This window comes from Centropristis striata, chromosome 9 (genome assembly GCF_030273125.1).
Source record: "Centropristis striata isolate RG_2023a ecotype Rhode Island chromosome 9, C.striata_1.0, whole genome shotgun sequence".
Taxonomy (NCBI): domain Eukaryota; kingdom Metazoa; phylum Chordata; class Actinopteri; order Perciformes; family Serranidae; genus Centropristis; species Centropristis striata.
The window spans coordinates 6,724,676-6,745,819 of NC_081525.1; the positions used below are offsets into that span (position 1 = coordinate 6,724,676).

Here is a 21,144-nt window from a genome sequence, read left to right on the forward strand (position 1 = left end):
TGGAATAGCCACAGAATCACTCAAATTTCAGTGAAACTGACACGGATTTCGCTACAATGCAAGTTAATGACAGTCATATCCCGTGGCTATTCCAACATACAAAGTGATTATGTACATATACTGAGTGAATATTTAGAAAATAAAACATATATTTTTCGCTAGAAATGTGATCAAAATCAATTTTTCAAGTCAAAATATGGATTTTTTCACCAAAAATGAGAGAACTGTCCGCCATGTTTTTTGTTCTGACCGCTGGAACCTTGAAAGTCACGTGACTTGGAACAAACCAGTAGGAAAAAATATCCATGGAATAGCCACGGGATATGTCATTAACTTGCATTGTAGCGAAATCCGTGTCAGTTTCACAGAAATTTGAGTGATTCCGTGGCTATTCCATAGTGAAATAGCCACGGATTCGCTTAACTCAAAATCCGTGGCTATTTCACGGATTCCTGTGAGACCAGGTTCAAATATGTCATTCATGATACAAAGTAATCACTTTCACATATGTAACTTGCAGCTGGATGTTGTTTGCATTGCATTCTGGTGACAGTTGAGCTAGGTTCATCACTTTTGCAGGATGACTGGCGCAATATGTTTTCTTTCAGAGCCCTCTGTGTTGGCAGATGGACTGGCCTTATTCAAATCAACTTGGTCTCAGCGTGACTTAATTAATAACTTGTCCCCATTCAGAGACCTCAAAGACTTGCAAAAAGACTTGTCGATTGACTTGGAATTCCCCTCAAGAACTTGAGACTCCTTCAGACACAAATTTGACTTGAACTTTTCAAAAAGACAGACTTGAGAAGATTTCTGTCGGAACAAAAACAACAGCAGGGGAGTAGATTGTGCTGCAGGAGTCATTTAGAAAGTTTATATATAGATAGAGAGATTTTGGTGTGTTTTCCCTCACACAATTGTGTCAACATTTGAATTCAGTGTGCATCCTGTGAATCCCAACTGACTGGAGCTGCTGTTGCAAGCTACAGCATTTTTTAGAGCCACTTCTCAAAGGGCCTACAGGGAGTGAGCATGTGGTACTCAAAAGAAGAGTGAGGTCTGCACGGACCCAGAGGATTTGCTTTTACACCAATGAGACAAGGTTAATATCTTTGTCTCTTCCTCGCTGTCTCTGCTCCTCTGAGACTTAATGACAGAGACAGACAATATATCGCAGTGTGTGTGTGTGTGTGTGAGTGTGTGTGTGTGTGTGTGTGTGTGAGAGAGAGAGTGTGTGTGTGTGGGTTGTTACGAGCTGGGGGAGGACTGCTGCTGACTCAGCTGGGGGGAGAAGTACTGTCCTGTCATGCCGTGCCCTTGTCAAGCCTCCTATCTGTTTCCAATCCCTGCCTCTCTGTGAAGTCCTCCGCCTCAGGCTGCAGCAAATTATTATTCTCATGATTGATTCATTTTTTGTCTAAAACATGCAAGAAAATAGTGAAAAATGCTCATAACAAGTTTCCGGAGCCTACGGTAACAGCTACAAATGGCTTGTTTTTTTTTTTTTACATTACATTACATTACATTACATGTAATTTAGCTGACACTTTTGTCAAAGCAACTTACAATGAGTGCATTTAACCTGATGGTTCTAGCCTTAGACCACAGGAATCAAGTAAGTACACAACTTTAAGAGCCAACTGTAATCTCTACAGGAGTGCTTTACAAAGAAGAGTTTCTTGTTTATATATATATATATATGGGCGACCATGACTTAACCGAGGTATTGTTGGAAGAGGTAGGTCTTCAGCCTGCGGTGGAAGATGTCCAGGCTTTCTGAGGTCCTGATGTTGTTGGGGAGCTCTTTTCACCATTTGGGTGCCAAGACAGAGAAAAGTCTGGAGGAGGTTTTGAGGCGAGTTGACCCACGCAGGGTGGGAGTTGCCAGCTGTTTGGCTGATGCAGAGCGGAGAGGACGGGTCCTTTGACAAGGTCCTGGATGTAAGAAGGGCCTGAACCGTTAGCAGCAGAGTCGGCCAGAGCTAGAGTCTTAAAAACGAATCTGCGAAGCCACCGGTAACCAGTGGAGGGAGCGGAGAAGTGGTGTTGTGTGTGAAAATTTGGGGAGATTGAAGACCAATCGAGCAGCTGCATTGTGGATGAGTTGCAGAGGTCGGATGGCTTCGGTAGGAAGACCTGCCATGAGAGAGTTGCAGTAGTCCAGGCGTGAGATGACAAGCGCCAGGACCAGGACCCTTTTTTCTGAAAATGTATCCAAATCTCAATTTACAGTGATGTAAGAAGACTGGAACTAGTTAATGCAGCATGGCTCTTCAGATGGCAATGCCAGCTGATACAGAAGGTAATTTGCCCGGGCAGCACGTCTTTTAAGAACTTATTGTAATTGAGTAAAATCTAGTTCGTAGTCTTGTGACTATTGCCTCATTTCCACTGCATGGTTCAGCTCGACTCAACTCACTTTTGGTACATGATCCTTTTCTCGATGTAGTTTTCCATTGCAAATAGTACCCTTCAGTGTAGGCAGCGTTCTTGGCTGATTGTCAAAGCAACGCCACGTGAAACTGCAGCAATAACATCTTCAATGTGACACTCTGATGCTAGCTTGGCTAGCGTTCAGCCCCCTTTTATAAAAAGCTTTAGGGAGAGATAGCAGGTCAACAGTAGATGTCACATAAAAGTGGGATACACCATTCATCTCAGATGCAGCCCAGTAGTGCGTGTCAAGGTTTTCTAGTCATAAATCTGTAGTAAAGCACCTCTGATCTGGAAACTGCTGACATGGCAAAGTTGGTACCAATGAATTCCTTAGTCTTCTAGTAAAGTCTTCTCCTAAATCTTCTAGTTTCATATGATTCCCAAATCTTTTTTGTAGCTTTAAAAAAGTGAGCCCACTAAACCCAAAGTCAGTAAAAACAGGAACTCTAAGGGGTTAAATATGGCGGGTTTGTGCTATCCCGTGTTGAGCTACTGATGATTATTTTCCGGACAAATCAGTGGTCTGCAGTGTATCAACTCCATCTCATAGAATCAGCTCACCCCTTTTTGCGGAAATGTTTCTGTTGAAATAGATATTAAGGTACTACAATTACAAAAAATAGTCATACGAGTATGACATTTAGCACGGAGTATCCTGAAACAAGGGGGGAAAGTAGCAAAACAAGATACTGGGGCTTTCTGTCTCTATGTTGAAAAATCACCCACAACATCCCAACAAAAAACAAGAAACAAATCACTGTCTGATTGACAAATTATCATCAATAAGGATTCTTTTCCAGGACTTTATAGCGAATATCACCGCTCTACTTGTATATAAAAACTTCCTAAGCTCATAAGCTTCAATCTGAGCCCAATATTACATTTCTATCTTAAAAATCACTCTTGCTGTGGCCTCAATACTTCTCCTCAAATCAGACAAAACATCACTTATTAAACGATAAACTGATTCTCAAAATTTGTGGGTCGACTTATCAACATATTGCTCAGCACTATGACTCTCCATCTCCCCAATTCTACATCTAAAGTGTGTATCACCACCTGCAACCTCCCTATACATCCATATCACACACACACACACACACACACTGTGGCTCTCTCTCTGAACTCATGCTGTTAGAAAGCCAATTGTGTCTGCTCCCTGTTCTGATGCCCCAGGCAAGGTTAGCGTGGGAGCAGCAGACAACACAAAGTGTGTGTGGTGGTGCTGTCAGCCATTTGTCATCAAAGATTAGTTTGGCCATTAGATCAGCTGCTTTTTGTTGCCTTCTCTTTGTTTTCAGCCTCCCTTTCTTCCATTTGAGTTTTTTGTTTTCCCCTCCGCAACTGTTCAGATGTAAGGACAGTGGAGAAGCTGCTCGGTGAAAGGAGGAGGAGGAGGGGGAGGAAGGGGTAGGAGTGGGGGATGGTGGCTTTACAAAGGGTGAGGGAGCCACTTCAGCTCTGATGAGCAAGAGGGAAGAGTGGGCAGGAGGGGTGAGGGAGGATCAGCCCACAGGGGGGGCATGAGATAATCAGCACAAGGAGAACCATTCTCCCACTCAGCTGGAACAAAAGGTCCTTGCCAGCAAAAGTGTGTGTGTGTGTGTGTGTGTGTGTGTGTGTGTGTGTTTGTTGTTATCCCAGTAGAGTCAGCGGGATCAGAAACGTCCCCAGAGAGTTGGGGAGTGGTTTTTGTTTTGCGAGGTAGGTTTTAGAGATGCATTGCCTTTGCCAAGGTACAGTTTATGTCTGTAGTGTGTGTGTGTGTGTGTGTGTGTGTGTGTGTGGCTCTGTCTGATCCGTGCCTATTGACTGCTGTGGACAGCAGCAGCACCACAGAGACACAGTGCTGTGTTGTTTGTCTGAACATGCAGCAGCAGTGATGGAAATACAGCACAGAGCTGTGACGGTTCACAAGAGTCAAAGTTGGTTTCGATGGAAACATTTGATTCATTATTCGTATAGTTGGGAAGCTTTAAAGGATATGTATAAATATATATATAGGATTTATGGGTCAAAAGTCATTCTTGCATGAAACTTGCCTTCCTATTTATTTTGTCATATTGTACTGCAATTGAGGACCACAATAAATATAAGCTTCAGGGCTTTTTTGTTAAATTTTAATCCTCGACAACTCTTGTATGCTTTAAGTTTTGTATCTATCTGTAAGTATTTGACTACTTGTCTTTTGTAGTATAACTGGAAATATGTCCTGATGTGTCCGCAACAAGGAAGCAACAGGATAATATGTCATCTTTGCATTATATGGTGTTAGTTTTTGTGCTATGGAAGGAGATGTGTTTAATTCTGCTAGAACCAATATCTCTTCAGCTGTCTGGACTTTATCATCTCTCACAGAAGTGACGTAGGCAGTAGCAAAATCTGAACACAAGTGGTGAGCTGGAGAAAAATGACAGACAGGTGTTAGCGATGACGTGTCCATCTGTTTGCTTGTGTTGTGATATTATTAATGCCCACGCCTACTGGACACATTTCAGAACCGAGTATAAACCGGGTTATTGTTGTTCATTTCTCGATTTGGCTATTCTCTGTTTGAATTCTGTTCTGATTTATTCATTCGTTCATTATCTTTAACTGCTTATCCCCACTTGGGTTGCGGGCAGCTGGAGTCGATCCCAGCTGACAATAGGGGTGTTTCCATTACAGTCCGATACCCGGAATGAGGCGGGTCTCACTCGCCGAAACGCCCCTAATTTGAATATGAGCCGTCCGGACCGGTCTTTTGACCTGACTATTTTTGGCCCTGTAGAAGAGGAGGGCTGTTTTTCTCCCCTGAAAAAAGCCTGGTTGCTGATTGGATAGAACGCTAAGCAGGATGTGACGTAGTACTCGACGCCACAACAACACGCGCCATTTGTAAAAGCCGGCGAGTAGTCACAAGCAACAATAAACATAAGCCCCTTTCATAGTGTGGTCCCACAAATCCCCGCTATATTGCTGGAGATATCTGTGCCAGCTCTTCACCTTAAGGCGTACATAGTGATCCTGCAAAGGCAAAGTGATTTCCTTCTCTTTGATAGTGCAGTCCGGTGTCGCGGAAAGAGGTGCACAGTAGCACACTGCTAATAGGCTAACAGTTAGCTCTGTAGCAGTACAGTGTGTATGTACTGCTGCTGCAGGAGGTGTTCACTTAGCGATCTCTGTTTGTTTAAAACTGGCACTGTGCACAGTTAGCAATGCCGGTTAATTCACGTTCACGATGTTTATGATCAGCGGAGGCACTGTGCATAATTAGCCATGCTGGTTTGTTAATGATCAGCTGCTGACGTTGTGCACAGTTAGAGAAGGCGGCCACAGTTGCTTCTCCCGTGTTTAATCCGTCGCATATGTGATCACGGATCACGGTCGAAACTGTCGCTAAGTGATTATGCGACGATTGAAAACAATACGTCACTTCCGGAGTCTCGTAAATCCCTCTGTGGCATTTTTTGTAATGGAGACACGCTGAGTGAGTGGACATTTGAGAGGGCGTGGCCTGAGACTTTCCCAGCGGCCACTCTTCCCCCTAAAGGAAACACGGCTAGTGGGCGAGAGGCGGGGTTCACCCTGGGCAGGTCTCCAGACTATCACAGGGCTGACACATAGAGTCAGACAATCACGCTCTCATTCACTCCTACAGGCAATTTTGAGTAACCAATTAAACCTAAGTGCATGTTTTTGGACTGTGGGAGGAAGCTGGAGAACCTGGAGAGAACCCACGCTGACACGGGGAGAACATGCAAACTCCACACAGAAGAGCCACAGGCAGGAGAGTGCTAACCACTACACCACTGTGTAGCCCTGTTCTGATTTAAAATTATATTCCTCCCATTCCATATTGCTTTTAGTGGGCGGGAGTACTTGCCTTAACAGGCTTCACACAAGCATTTTAGGATTGCACAAGCTATGGCTGCATCTGATTTTTGCCGAATCAAGTTGGTAGAACTGTGACGACCTCTCTGGTGTTAGTGCGTACTCCATACTATTTTTTATGGTTCTTATTGCATCTATTCCAGCGATACCTGCTGTTATAGCTGATCTTACCAGGATGAAATATATTGACAATGATGAAACCTTGAATCTCTAAATTACAACTGGGAATTTGAAGGGAAAGGCAAACTGTGAAACGCTTAGATCCATCACAGTCTACAGACCAACTCCCTGGGTTAGCTATGACCTTCGTATATGTGCTGCACACACAGTTTTCCTGCACAATGAGGGAGTATTAATGACATTTCAGGTACATTGGCTTTCAGTTTTATCCCAGTAAAGTAGTACTACAGAACTCTCCTTTAATTAAACATTTGAGCATTAAATTTAGGTTATTTTTACACCGTAGTATTAGTAATTTTCTCTTTTCCACCTCTGACGCATAAAACGGAGAGAGAGAGAGAGAGAGAGAGAGAGAGAGAGAGAGAGAGAGAGAGAGAGAGAAGGCAGGTTAAGGATTACGGGTCAGTCTAATTTCCTTCATCTGTTTTGCTTCCTGCAGGGAGGGTTTTTAGAGATATTAACTCTAAAACTGTCTGTCTGGGGCTGAGGAGGACAGAGATGAAGGGATTTCCAGTAATAGTTTCATTTTGTCTTTCTCTCATCTGAAAAGTCTCTTTCTTTCTTTCTTCCCTTCCCTCACTCTGTGTGTTTGTCTCTCTGCCTCCCTCCTGCTAGTCTTTATTATCATTCCTCCTGTGATTCCACTGATGAATGGAAGGACTTTTTCGTGTCCTTTGGGGGGAAAAAGTAATTTGTATTCTGCCCCTGTCTTCCTACTTTATCCTCTCCCTCCCTCCCGTTCCCTTCCCTCCTCCCCTTTTCTTCTTCTCTACAATAAGAAGTGACGGTACATGAGGCCAGGTTAGCGAGTCCCCCCCCCACCCCCTTCTGCTCTCCCTCCAACAATGTTCACCTTCAAAAAGACCTTGCCATATGGACCAGGCCATCTGGACTGTACCATGTTACAGGCAGGAGGGGAGGGGATGAGAGCCCAGTCGGGGGGAAATTAAGGGACGGTTACAGTGAAACGCTCAGCTGAACCCTCTTTGAGTCCATTTATAAAGTTTATAAAGCACTCTGGTGTTAAACTAGTGAGTTCTCATGGGAAGGATCAGTAATAGGAGTCCTTAATAATTTAGAGGAGGAAATTCAATACGGGCTCCACCATTAAACAAACACACACATCACACTCTTCCAGGCCATTAAGGCTGCTGTTTAGTTTATGATGGTATTAACATCCATGGACACGTCCACACACATGCAGCTTATACATAATTTACTCACCTCTAGCGGTGCTCTATAAGAATCTATATTTTATGTGGAACTAAATCTTTCTCTCCTCTCTCTCTCTGTCTTTATTTTAGGGATCGAGCTTTGTTTGCCAGCCTGGCGCTTCTCCATGACCATGGTGGCCAGTTTTCTGATGGTGGGCGGGCAGCTACTGATGCCAGGAGTGGCCGCTCTCTGCCGCCATTGGCCCCACCGGGATGACTGGCAGGTCCTGCAGATCGTCATAATCAGCCCTTTCGTTCTGATGCTGCCCTACGTCTGGTGAGTCCCGCCCTCGGAGGAAACCCACCGCAAGGGAGGTGGAGGGGGGCAGATACTTCCCTCGCTGAGCCAGGCGATGGCTTGTACAGTACACACTGCACTACACAGTACTGAGCAGCCTCTGCTTCAACTTACAAACAATACTCTCTTTCTTCTATTGTTTTTCTTCTGTCTGTTCCTTCTTGTTTTTGCAAATTTCTTCTCATCCCTTTTTTCTTTCCACGTCCTTTCAATTCTCCCTCTCTCTCTCTTTCCCTTTCTTTCTCTCACTCTGCAGGCTTTTCCCTGAGTCGTTGCGCTGGTTGCTGGCCACCCAGCACTACAGACGGGCCAAAGTCATGATGCTGCGCATCGCCAGGAAGAACCAGGTTAACATGACCACCGAGCCCAGTGGAGTTCTCACAGGTGAGGGACATTAAACAAGATGAGTTTACCAAAATCCATTTCCCTTTTGCTTTAGGCTGCATTCACACCAAATCAGGCGATTAGCACATGGTTGTGAGTCAGTGTGAGAGTACCTGCCAGGCGGCAACCTCCGGGTCTGAGCAGGGAGGCAAACCAGGAAGTGCCTTAAGCTGCATTCTACCAAAAATTCCAGCAGGGGGCGCTAAGTGTGGCTGCAAAAACATTTCTGTCCATTCATTTCAATGCAAAATGAGAAAACTTCTCACTTGATTTATTGCCTGAGAAATTTTTTTTTAGGACAACACTATAGTCTCAATCGCTTGACATCAAGTTGCGTTTCTCAAAAGGTTGAATCTATTTCGCCTCAAAGCCTCTACATGTAATAGATGGGAGAACCAGTGTCTTTGTGGAAAATCCTGATTTGGTGGGAATGCATCCTTATTCACTTCATTATGCAAATGATTTTAAATTGTCATGTATGTTGCTGCTGCCTTTTAGTGTGTGATGAAATGAACATGCAACGAACACACAGACAGTGAATCAAAGACCTCCTTTTTATATGTGCAAACATGCAGATTTTCCCAACTGTTTCTATGATGAAATGCAACTGCAATCACACAAACATACAGCACATGGTCCTTTAGATCTTAAATGATTTCTAAGCTCAATTAATATTAATTAATTCAAACTTATGTCTAGGCTGCCACTAAGAATTACTTTCATTTGAGTTTCATCTGTTTTGGAATTCATCATTTCATTAATCATGTCAGAAAATCCCTATTGTCAAATCTTAAAAAAAAAAAAAACTTCCTTCGAGAAGCTGAAATTTGAGTTTTTTCTTGTTTAAAAAAGGTAATTTTCTTGCAACTGTGCAGACCTTAAAGAAAAAATGTGTTGGTGATTCCCTGCACTTTGATCTCTCCTCTCTCTTCTTGGCCTGCCTTTGTGATTGATTCAGTACGTCCGCCTCTCCCAGCGGCCGAGCAGACAGATAGATGATGAGAGTGTCTATCTAAAGGCCCTCAGCACATTAAGAGTCTCAGTGCTGAAGGCCCCTCAGCGGCCGGCCTCTCATTACCTCCTGTAAGGAAAGGTCTCAAGGTGTGCATTTCATGTTTCCTACCAGAGCTGGAGCAGGAGCTGCACAAGAAACCCCAGAGGACCTGCATCGTGAAGATGATGAGCACGAGGAACCTGTGGAAAAACATCGTGGTGCTGTGTGTCAACTCGTAAGTGTGTTGGGACCAAAAAAAGAAACAAGAGACATAAAATCACAAAAAAAGACATAAAAAGACACAAAATGAAATGTAATTTTTACGTCTTTTTTGTGTTTTTTTTGTGATTTTACGTCTTTTGTGTCTTTTTCGTGTCATTTTTTGGTCATTTCGTGTCATTTTTTGGTCATTTTTATGTCTTTTTTTGGTCATTAAAAAAAAGGAAAGCTAAGTAAAAATAAAAGTAAGTAAGTGTGTTGTGGCCGTGGCAGTTCCTTTTCTAATCAAAGTGTTGAGAGAGCATGAATTACACATGAGCTCGTCCCCAGAGAGAAATTAAGACATGTGGCCTTAGGTTTTCTTATCGCGTCTGTGTGTGTTCTTTGTGCAGACTGACAGGTTACGGGATCCACCACTGCTTCGCCCGCAGTATGATGGACCCAGAGGCCCAGCCCACCGCTCTGTGCCACGCAGATTATTACACCATGGCTGGCATCGCCGTGGCAACCTGCCTGGCGGTTTGCCCCGCGGTGGGGCTGATGGGTCGGCGTGGAGGACTGCTCACCTTCATGATCATCACAGCACTGGCATCGCTACTACAGCTGGGATTACTCAACTGTGAGTAATCACACAGCAGGGTTTCAGTAGATCCCCTAATGTTGAGACCTATTTCATATCCATACTGGCAAAAAATGTATGAAAATTATAAAGGAATGTTAATATTGCAGGGCAGAGGGTTGCACTCAGGCTAGATGGGAATACAGAACGATATAGGGTAACGCTTTATATTAAGGTCCTTGTAATAACCATTAATTAACAAGTAATAAGGCCCTTGTAAGTCCTTACAAGATGCTTATTAACATTACTGTGTGTTTATAAGCCTATATAAGTTTTAATAATGGCATTATAATACAGCTAATAGCAGGCTATAAGAGATGTATAATAAGAACATTAATAAAAGCATCATGAGTATCTTATAATTCTTCATAATAGCATTACAAACACCCATAACCCACCCGTTATGTCTTTGCCATGCGTTTATTAATATTTAGTTTGCTTATTGATATTAAAATATACTTTATTGCTCATCTATTATAAGTTAACTATGCACTTGTTAACAGTTAACTATGCTTTTTGCAGCTAAAGGGATCTAAAGCGAGAACAATGACTTATTACTTGTTAATTAATGGTTATTACAAGGAACTTAATATAAAGCGTTACCCGATATTGGGTGATTGGATGTTGTATGTGTCATTCTTATTAATGACCCTTGCACGCTGCGTAATCCAACACTATATTTGATATGGGAATAAAATGACACACCACTGGTCTAAATTTTGAAATTTACTCTGGGCAAGTGTACAACTGTGAAAGTTTTAGAAAAATCTAAATTGTATCAAAGTTGGGATATTTGAAAATTTAGGAAAAACGCTAAAATTGTTTTAATTGTTTGTTAAAATATAATTTACATTTAAAGCATTTAAAAAAATGCATAAGTGTGCCTATCTGATATTCAACTCATTATGAGTTAACTGATATGAAATCCTTGATTGTACTCTTTGTAGCTTCTTAGATACAGCCATTTTCTTATTATACTCTATGTAGTCTTTGGGCACATGGGACTATTTTCCTAAAATATAAGATAGTTTATTAAACAGTCTGTGCCTAGAGATTAGATAAACTGTATAGTGTTGAGAAAAACTCACTTTTCATTCAAAGAGTTCAACCAATTATTTTGTTTTTTTCCACATTTGTACAAGCCCAGGGACATAAATGGGTTAAAGGGCATGTAGACTTTATCTTTTCTTAATATTTTCTATTTAAGCTGCTGTTCTCTGAAGTACTTGCCTTAATCTATATCTATATTCAAGTACTTTGTTTGTTCTTGTGCACCATTACACCGCAGCAAATTCCTTGTAAGTCAAAACCTACTTAAAATTATTCTAATTACATAACAGACGGTTGAAATTCAACAGTCAAGCGAGTTGCACTTTTTGCCTCTCTGTGTCATTAAAACAGAACATACTGCAGTTCAGCTCTCTCTAATGGGAACTTCCCCTTATTCTCTCTTTTTTGACCCACATATGCAGTACAGTAGTCATTATTTCAGGCTTCAGTGGTAAACTGTTCAGAGTTCTCCTGGAGGCTTTTTTTTCTCATTCTGCTTGTTGTGAGTCAGCACTGTGCTGTCCTCTATGCTTACTAATGACATTTTCTCCTTTTTTCTACTCTCCAATACTCGCTAATGGAATCCAGTAATTGGGAAGTACAGCCTTCGCCATGACACAGGTACAGCTGCAGTGGGGTGATGTATTGTAGTTTCATTTTAAGGTCCCTGTGCAGTAAACACTCATTTGTGCCTTGGTCTTTATGCCCCTGTTCTCTACATATATTTTTTGTCCTGTCCTGGACAGTTCTGCGAGACTCGCTGAACAGGAAATTCTCGGTGGCCTTCTCCATCATCGGCATGTTCTCCTCTCACGCGGTCAGCACGCTCAGCATATTCTTTTGTGCTGAAATCACTCCGACTGTCATCAGGTGAGACTGGAGGGTCATAAACACAAAATACAACACTTAGGGGAGCTTCTGCTGCAGGCCAGCTCAAGGCTGTATCCCAAATCACTTCCTTTTTGCTGCCTATGGTGAATTATCTACCATGTGCCATTTTATTTGACTGTCCAAAGTGTAACATTTGTGCAGTGTCCACAAAATTGTCCATGATTAAACTAAAGATATAATGGCTGACTTTAACTGATTTTTTTAAATCATAAAATAGTGAATTAGTTAATTTCAAAACTTGCTAGCTATATATATATATATATATATATATATTTGGAATCACACTATTGAAAGACAGCTAAATGGTTTTCCAAATTCTTTTTTAGGGATATAGCAATCCTTATATATATAGTAATCCTGTAATCCTTAGATATATATATATATATATATATATATATATATCTTTCAATAGTGTGATTCCAAAGTCACAGTTTAACTGTTACCACACATAAAAATATATTTTTAAAGAATATATTTTTATGTTGATACAAAATGGTAAAGTACTTACCATGAATTCTTCCTACTAACTGCAATTATATATAGTCCTTACTGTGCATTGTTAGAACGAATGACATTTTTGGACACAGCTCTTGATCTCATGTTGCTTACTGGCTCCATCTTGTGGCGAGTACCTTGAATTTGTCTTACAATTTCACTGTTGGCGCTTACCAACGGAGGTTCCCCATCCTCATCGTCTCTCCAGTTTTCGTTGGTGTCTTTGTGTAAATGACCCTTCTTCTTGGATGCTTATTTTCTTTCAGTTTCACAGCAGCCACATGATAGAAACTTAACAGCTGTTAATTTATGGAACAAATTGGAGAAAGACTTGAAAACTTGCAATACCATTAACTTATTCAAAAAAGTACTTAAAAATAGGATGATTAATTTATATAAGTTAGAGTAATGAGTAATCAGCTTCTTTCTTTTCTCTCTTTTGTGACTGCTTATTTCTTTTATTAATAAATAACAGATTATTACACAGTACACAGATTAGTACATTTCTCATTTTTTAACTAACTTGAGTTGTAACAGGGTAGGCGTAATAAACTATGCTTCAGCCTACGCCTTTTCGGTCCAAATGTATATTATAGATTTTTCTCGCTCTGTTTACTTATAGTTTACTTTGATCAATGTTTTTTTTTTCTGGTTCGTTGCTTCTGTTTTAATGACATGTATTGACCGAAATAAACGGATACCAAACGAAACAAATCAAAAAGGCCACTTGCTCACAATTAATTCTCAGGTCATTTCTCTGGACAATCCGACAGACTTTGTACTTGAGAGCTGGCAGGGTTAGGGGTTAATATTGGTCAAACTGGTTCGGACATTTCTCACATACGCTCCTCCGGGTGATCTGTATAAGGTTAGGCTTGTTGCATGTGTGAAAGGGACTTTAACCCATAAGAACCCAGACCCAGTAATCCCTAAAGGAAAATTATGGGGGAAATACCACATAGAACACATTTATGATGTTTAAAAAAAAATCTACCCCTAAATGTCAAAGATCTGTGATATGACATAAACGTTACATTGGGCATGTATGGTATTTATGTTTATGATATTTAATTTATATTTATATTTATTTAGATATTTAATTTAATTTATTTATTTTATAATTTAAAATAAAATAAAAAACAAGCCACATTTCCTGCTTACAGAAACTCAAATTTGCCTTTTTCTCTGCAACTCCACAACATATCAAAATTAATAGTGCTGTTTAACAATTAATTATTTTTCAGATTGGTTTTAAGCGATAAAACAATAATAAATCAATAATAAACAAAAACAAATAACCCTTTGCCTTTTTGTATCATCTCCACAACATATATCAAAATTGTGACTTTAATTTGTTCAGGAAATATGGTTAGAATAAGTAAAATGCAATACAGGACACCCCTATTAACGGATTATAATTGTTAAATGGGTTTAAACTTAGCCTCGTAACAAAAAATAAGCTTTTTGAAATTATTTACTTTTTCACATTTCTGTTTCCAGTCACAGCCACATTTTGGAGAAGTCACTTCTTGTCAAAGTCACATGACCACCACACCAGGGTGTTGAGTATGTGTCGCTTAGGGATTTAATGAGTTGATGTGAAGCATAAAGCTGAATATGGGAGATTATAGAATATTTAAAGTGTTTGTTACACGGGTGTCACCGTGGGTTCTTATGGGTTCTTCCTTCAGGTAACTGATCTGCTACACTTCCTCTCTCTCTGCAGGGGTGGAGGTCTGGGTCTGGTCCTGGCGAGCGCCGGCTTCGGCATGCTCACCGCCCCCATCATGGAGCTCCACAACCAGAAGGGCTACTTCCTGCATCATGTGATCTTCGCCTGCTGCACCCTGCTGTGCATCATCTGCCTGCTGCTGCTGCCTGAGCCGCGGGGCCAGCCGCTGCCGGAGAGCCTGGCCGACGGGGAGACCTTCACCCGCCAGACGCTGCTGCACCCGGGGGAGCAGCACCTCCTCCTCGCCAAGACGGACGGGGACTACTCCCGAGTCCACGACACGCCGCTACACCTTACGACCACTGGGGGCGCTACAGTGGCGGCGGCAACCGCTCTGGCAGCGGTGCCCGCCTCGTACGCCCTGGCCACCGGTGGGGAGGTGATTGGAAATCGTGCCATAGCCAATGGGGTGTGAGCATCACAGCAATAGTCTACTACTGTGCTAATTATTGCTCGAACATTAACCTGATCTGAATCGACTTGTGAAAAAATCTTTTTAAGGAAAGAAAAAACAGAATCTTTCGGATGATCCAGATGAACTCTTTAATGGTGAGGTTTAAGATGGTGACGATTATAAAATTTGTGTAGTTTGTAGTGACTATGATTCATTCAGGAGTTGCCAAAAATATTGTACTGGACTAAGTTTATCTGAAGTCAGTGTGTGTTTAAATAAGATGGAAGTCTTCAGTGGTGTTGGTGATTTTCTGTCGAGAATGATTGACGGATAAAGACGCAGGCAAAGTAGAGCTTTGAATAATGTGAGTTTTGTTTGTGGTTTTGACTCGTTGAGAGAGGATTTCACTGCATCTTATAATTCTTCATTATAAGTTCTTTTGCACTAAATGTCAGAGACACAATCAAGTGTTTGTGATTTTCAGCCAACATGATGGAGAACCAGGGATTGGCTAAACCACTACCACTCTTTTTGCATGAAAGGGCACAAAAAGTTTTACATGTTTTCTCTTCTCGTTTGTGGTCCCTCTACTAGAAGTCCAATGTGGCACTTTATCCTCAGAGATGAGGTCAGTGTAGACACTTTTTAAAGCGTTACTGCTGTTGTTGTGGGTGTATGATGGTTGTCTGATGCGACGCACAGCCGGAGACCTTGGCAGACTTTATGTGTAGCCTGTAGAGACTGTTGGTGTAATGCTGAACTATTCTGAGAGTTGAACGGACATGAGAGTGACTTCTGTATGTCTTATGACGCATCTCAGCATTGAAATGGCTTTATCGCGATGGCTCTGTTTCTTTTTAAACGAAACAGAGAGCGTTATTCAAGAAAAAACAGTATTTATTTTGTCATGCTGCCAAGGGGCAATTTTTGTTGCTTGAAATACCTCCTTTATTAGCAAATATCTCCACTCCGACTCTCACTCCTCGTTCTCTGTACTGTGGTAATGTTGTAATCCTGCTCCTAGGATGTGTAACTCTAGCCAGAAAGCACAATATTTTACAGTTTTTTTTAAATAAACGTTTGTGAAGATTTAGAATAGAGCAGCGTAGCCTGCGCAGACCTGGCCTAGTTGTGATTAGTGTACATTTACACACTTTACTGCGTAAGTATCCCTTAGGACTGCATAAAAATGTAAGGTATGTATACATGTACCATTCATTCATAATGTATGGAACATCAACTTTTTATAGGATATAAGCACATTGAATAGATAAAACCATCCCATTTACCATTTTTCATCCAAATATACCTGAATCCTTCATTTTTTAAGTCATATTTAGTACACAGCACGTATTTGGAACACCCTGTATGGTTTACTAGTTTGTATGTTTTCAACACTTAAACACTCGGAAGGAAAAAAAAAAAGAACTCAACCACTAATGCTGTTTTCTAAGTGTTATTTTTTTAATATGATGCATTTGTACAAAAAGCCATAGGCCTACATGTTTTGATAATAAACCACTTAATTTATTATGTCAATAAAAGAACACTTGATGTGGCTGTTTGTGGTTATTGTGTTACTGGAGTACAATTACAGTATCGGCAAGGAGTGTGTGAGTCCAAAAAACAATGTCTTACATGTCCTCAGTTCTACACAAACAATAAACACGTGTTTAAAAGTGTTCGGGGTGAAGCTCCAGCTCCTTTTTGATCCTGTTCTCCACCAGCAGACTGAGGTTGGAGTCTGTCACCGGGAGACTGTAACTTACAAATACTTGCTTTTTGGTCTTCTTTGCTGCAACACAGACAGAAAAAGAAAAAGCTTTCACTTTTAGTTCAGGTTGCACACTAAATGTGTTGCTATAGACACACTTATGCTGAAGTTATTGGCCTTTAAAGTTGTGGAGACCAAAAATGAATTATATTCAAGTTAATATCAGTGTTTTATCCTTAATTTTCAATACCAAAGATTTTCCAATGGGTACAACAATGTTTCTGAGCTTTTTTTTTAAAGAATATTTTAGGACGCTGCTTGTTTAAATTAAACAGAGGAGGTATGAAGATCGACTTGTGAAGACTTAAAACACGCTCGACATCTGTAGTCGATCATAGAGAACAACATTTTAGCGATTTTTGACAAACATGTTTTATGATTTTGTAATTACAAAGTAACAAACTGGTGGAATTTAAGTAACTACTTTTAATCACATACTGTAATTAAATATAATTTAGCATATTATTTATTTAATTGACATTTACTGGATACTTTTTACATAAAAAAAAAAAAAAATGTATACTACAATCTAAAATCCACGACATTAAAATGCTCCTACATGTACTCAGTAAGGGATAATGTTCAAAAAGTGGATCATTACTGCGAAATAAACACAGACAAGGTGAGGCAGGTTAGAATCAGAAATCAGTACTTGTTTTTACAGAAATTCTGCCATCAGAAAAAGTTTGTTATAATTATAAGAGCGTCTATAACATTCTGCCATTCAGAAATAAGAGACCGTATATTACAATATTGCAACTTCGAATCAGAGTCGAGTATTCAACAAAGTCGTTAAATAATTAGTGATAAACACAGAATAATATAAAATTCTATACTGATATAACAATGTGAAAGGAGCCCTTCCAAATAAGTACTTTTACTTTTGAAAGTGGGAGTACATTTTGGTGATAATACTTCCTACTTTTACTGACGTACTATTCTGAATTCAGGAGCATTTTAAGTTCATGGAGGCTGATAGCTTCAACACATTTAAAAAATCTGAAACAAAACACCAGGATTTGGAAAATTGTTGATTAAAGTGATTTCCAGCAAATGTGCTAAAACATATAAAACATCTGTAATATCCACAAACATAATAACATGGCAGGTGAAAAGAGTGCTCAGCTTTTTAATAACTTACTATAACTTTCTACAAGACACAACAGATTCATGCAGAATAATTACCTAATCTCTGTGCCAGGGAATTAGGAGCGGTGTTGGACGGGTCCCCCATCACTAATGTAGATAAAGGCATTGAATCCTGCAAAAAAAAAAACACAAGTTAGTCTTCATTCATGAGCTCTCTGATGTCTTAAATAATGTTTGACTTCAGTTTTGTTTTCTCTGTTTAAGTCAGTGGATGTCAAGGAAAAATTGACTCTATTTTGGGTGGCAGATTTATTTTATTTTGCCTCCAAATTAAACAATGAGTGGCCCTGTGCTGGAATAATACTGAACCACAGGGACTTTAAGATTAGATGATTTAAACACACATCCCCTCTGCACACCAGAGCTACAACATGAAATTATGAAAGGACACAAATATCACCCCTTCGCAGGATCACTATAAAACGCCCTAAGGCGAAAAGCCGGCACAAAAGTAAGAAATATAATATATAAAATAATATAATAACATAATAAAATAGAATATTAAGTTTCAACAATGCACAACATAATCAAATAGGTCTGTATTTGTTACCTAAAATGTTAAAAGTAAAGCAGAAAAGAGTGTCCAATGTGACGGTTATATTTTATATATTAGACTATTATTACTCAAAATGTAAAAGCAGGATTTTGATGTTGTAGTTGGCTGAGGTGGAGCTAATTTGAGCAATTTGTATAAAAGGACAAATTATGATTATTGCATAACTATGCATTAATCCACCTATTATTTTCCTATTTAATGGTTTGATTGACGGAGCAAATCTTCCCATTTGTGAGGTTTGAATAATTGCTAAATTTTCTGTCTTTAAAATTTGACTTATTTCTGACTAAATGGTTTCAGCTGTACTTGAATAAACTTACGAATAGTTTAATTTATGACAAAACATCATATTTTATGAGCTTCTTATATGTTATGTGTGCAAAAAAGTTTAATTTGTAAAGTAAGTAAGCTAGTTCAGTAGAAATATGAAGTGGAATAAAAAGAAAAATACTCAAGTAACTAAAATGTGTATGACACATCACTATTCAAATGTTTTAATATTTAATCAAGGTGTGTTAACTCATTGATTGATTGTATAAGCTGATGGATAGTTTAATTTATGACAAACATAATTTCTTCACGATAACAGAATGTTCATGTAAATTTGCATATTAAAAAATAAATTTAAAAAAAGATTATATACCTATTGCACATGAGTAAAAATAGATTGTTGCATTTTAAATAATTGTTGTCTGCCGTTGTATGTTGTGAAAAAAACACATAAAACGCAAAAGGATATACAGTATAGCATAAAACAGATATATAATATAGAAAGAATACAGAATATATTTATATAAGGTATGCTATACAGCGAATGTGTAAAAGTAGAAATTGTGTTATTTAGTATGACAACTATAATAATAATAATAATAATGTAATAGTATTAAAAGCTCTTTATTTTTGTGTGCAAAAATCTTAAATTGTAAAGTAACTAAAGCGAGTAAAGTAGAAGTATTAAGTGGCATAAAAAGAAAATACTCAGGTACAGTAAAAACATTTCTTATTTCTACTGAAGTGCAGTACTTTATTGTTATTTTTGTTATAATGATGTTAATATTTCATTAAGTCGTATTTACTCACATATTTGCTGCTCATGGAGACCGCCAGGTTGGACAGAACCGGACTCGAACCGACCCACAGGAAGAACCCGCCGCTCAGCTTCATCACATGGAAGTGTACGACCTGCTCCAAAACCTTCTCAGAAAAGTTGTGCACCGTGATGGCCTCAGAGACCTCTCCGTTTGCTGTGTCTGTCATGTTTCTGAATGTTTATCTGCAGCTACCTGCGACTAGCAACCATGTGAACTCATGCTAGCATTAGCTTTGATACTAGCTGCAAACAGAAACAACCAAGTTACTTCCTGGTTAGAGAAAAAGATGGCAGCCCAAAGCAATCGATCACTAATGCTCTGTTGAGCAGGTTGAGCAGCACCGGCACAACTGATTTTACTACTCTTTCTGCTAGTAGCTAACATAACATAACATAACATAACATAACATAACAGCATAACCATAACACATACATTTAAAAAAAAAAAAAAAGCCTGTAATTATTTAGTGTAGAAAAAACAATGAGAAACTTTACCAACAGAAATGTTGTTTTTGAGATACCATGTCATTATGTGCCATATTCTCTTTGCAATGTTACATCTTTATCTTTTGACTTTCTACAGTATCAAAAAAGCTTGTATAGAGTCCGACTGACAGGGGCACAAGGTTTGTTAAAGTTTATTTTCTTCTGTCATATAAGTGACTATATTTGTTGTCTTTATTATATTCCAACATGTCTAAATTGTTAATAGGCCTACTTATATATATATATATATATATATATATATATATATATATATATATATATAATTATATATAATATAATATATATAATAATATATAATTATAATTATATATATATTATATATATATATATTTCTGCTTGTTTAAATTGAAAATTGTTAATGCTATTTTTTTTTACTTGTTTAAATGCTAATACATTTTTTATATTTATAGTTTTTACTGCTTGTTTACTATTTATTCTTATTTTTATTGAAGCTCTTCTATCTTGCTATCCACTTTGCTGCTGTTACACTAGAAATTTCCCCGTAGTGGGACTAATAAAGGAAAATCTTCTCTCTTTTTTTTTTTTTTACAATTTCTTTTTTTTTTTTTATTACATTTTTTATTTAGGGTATTATTTTGAGATACTATGGCATAACTTTAAGATAATATTTGACAATTTTGAGATACTAATTGTTTTGACAGTAGGGTATTATTTTGCAATACGAGGGGTATCAATTCGAGATGCTAGTGTATTATTTTGAGATGCTTGGGCATTGTTTTGAGATAATTATAATAATCATAGTATCTACTACTTGGGTATTGAGAAAGTAGGGCATTCATTGAATATACTAGGATTGAATATGCATTGTTTTAGATACTATAGAGTTTTTATTGAGATACCATGGTATTGTTTTGAGATACATGGACATTGTCTTGAGACACTAGGCATTATTTCCAAAGTTAGCAGCGAATGATGCTGCTTTTTCAAGACTTTATTTCACAGTGCTGTGTGAGGGACAAAACTAACAACTAATGTTGCAGATATTTTACATCATTTTAACAGTTTTGTGATATTACATATATTGATTAGCTGTATAGCGTAGCTTTACTGATTCTTTTACAAAGTTCGCAGCTACAAACATTTAACTTTAAGTCAACCAAAGCCTTGGTATCATCAAAGTTAGCAGCTACTGATATGTTATGGCATCAGAACCTTGTACTAGACACAATTACAGAAAATGTTACTGAGTTACATCATATTGCAAACATTTTTATAAAATTTAATCATGGAAAATATTAACATTGGAATTTTTAGGTAAATATAGATGG

The 21,144-nt window shown here is 38.9% G+C and overlaps 2 protein-coding genes across 2 annotated transcripts in view; one reads left to right on the forward strand and one right to left on the reverse strand.

The window, feature by feature from the left end:
* Positions 1–16,337, forward strand: part of LOC131978048 (solute carrier family 22 member 23) — a 29,350-nt gene extending 13,013 nt beyond the window's left edge. Inside the window, exons 4-10 of the mRNA XM_059341550.1 lie at positions 7,794–7,980; positions 8,258–8,385; positions 9,512–9,614; positions 9,991–10,217; positions 11,856–11,888; positions 12,014–12,137; positions 14,380–16,337. Coding sequence (XP_059197533.1) covers positions 7,794–7,980; positions 8,258–8,385; positions 9,512–9,614; positions 9,991–10,217; positions 11,856–11,888; positions 12,014–12,137; positions 14,380–14,800 — 1,223 coding nt within the window. The 3' untranslated portion in view covers positions 14,801–16,337. The remainder of the gene's footprint in view (positions 1–7,793; positions 7,981–8,257; positions 8,386–9,511; positions 9,615–9,990; positions 10,218–11,855; positions 11,889–12,013; positions 12,138–14,379) is intronic.
* On the reverse strand, positions 16,222–19,675 carry psmg4 (proteasome (prosome, macropain) assembly chaperone 4). Its single transcript, XM_059341551.1, has 3 exons — positions 19,339–19,675; positions 17,739–17,814; positions 16,222–16,574 (listed from the first exon to the last, which is right to left on the reverse strand). The coding sequence occupies exons 1-3, from the start codon at positions 19,513–19,515 to the stop codon at positions 16,453–16,455; spliced, it is 375 nt and encodes a 124-aa protein (XP_059197534.1). The 5' UTR covers positions 19,516–19,675; the 3' UTR covers positions 16,222–16,452.
* Between the last annotated feature and the right edge of the window lie 1,469 nt (positions 19,676–21,144).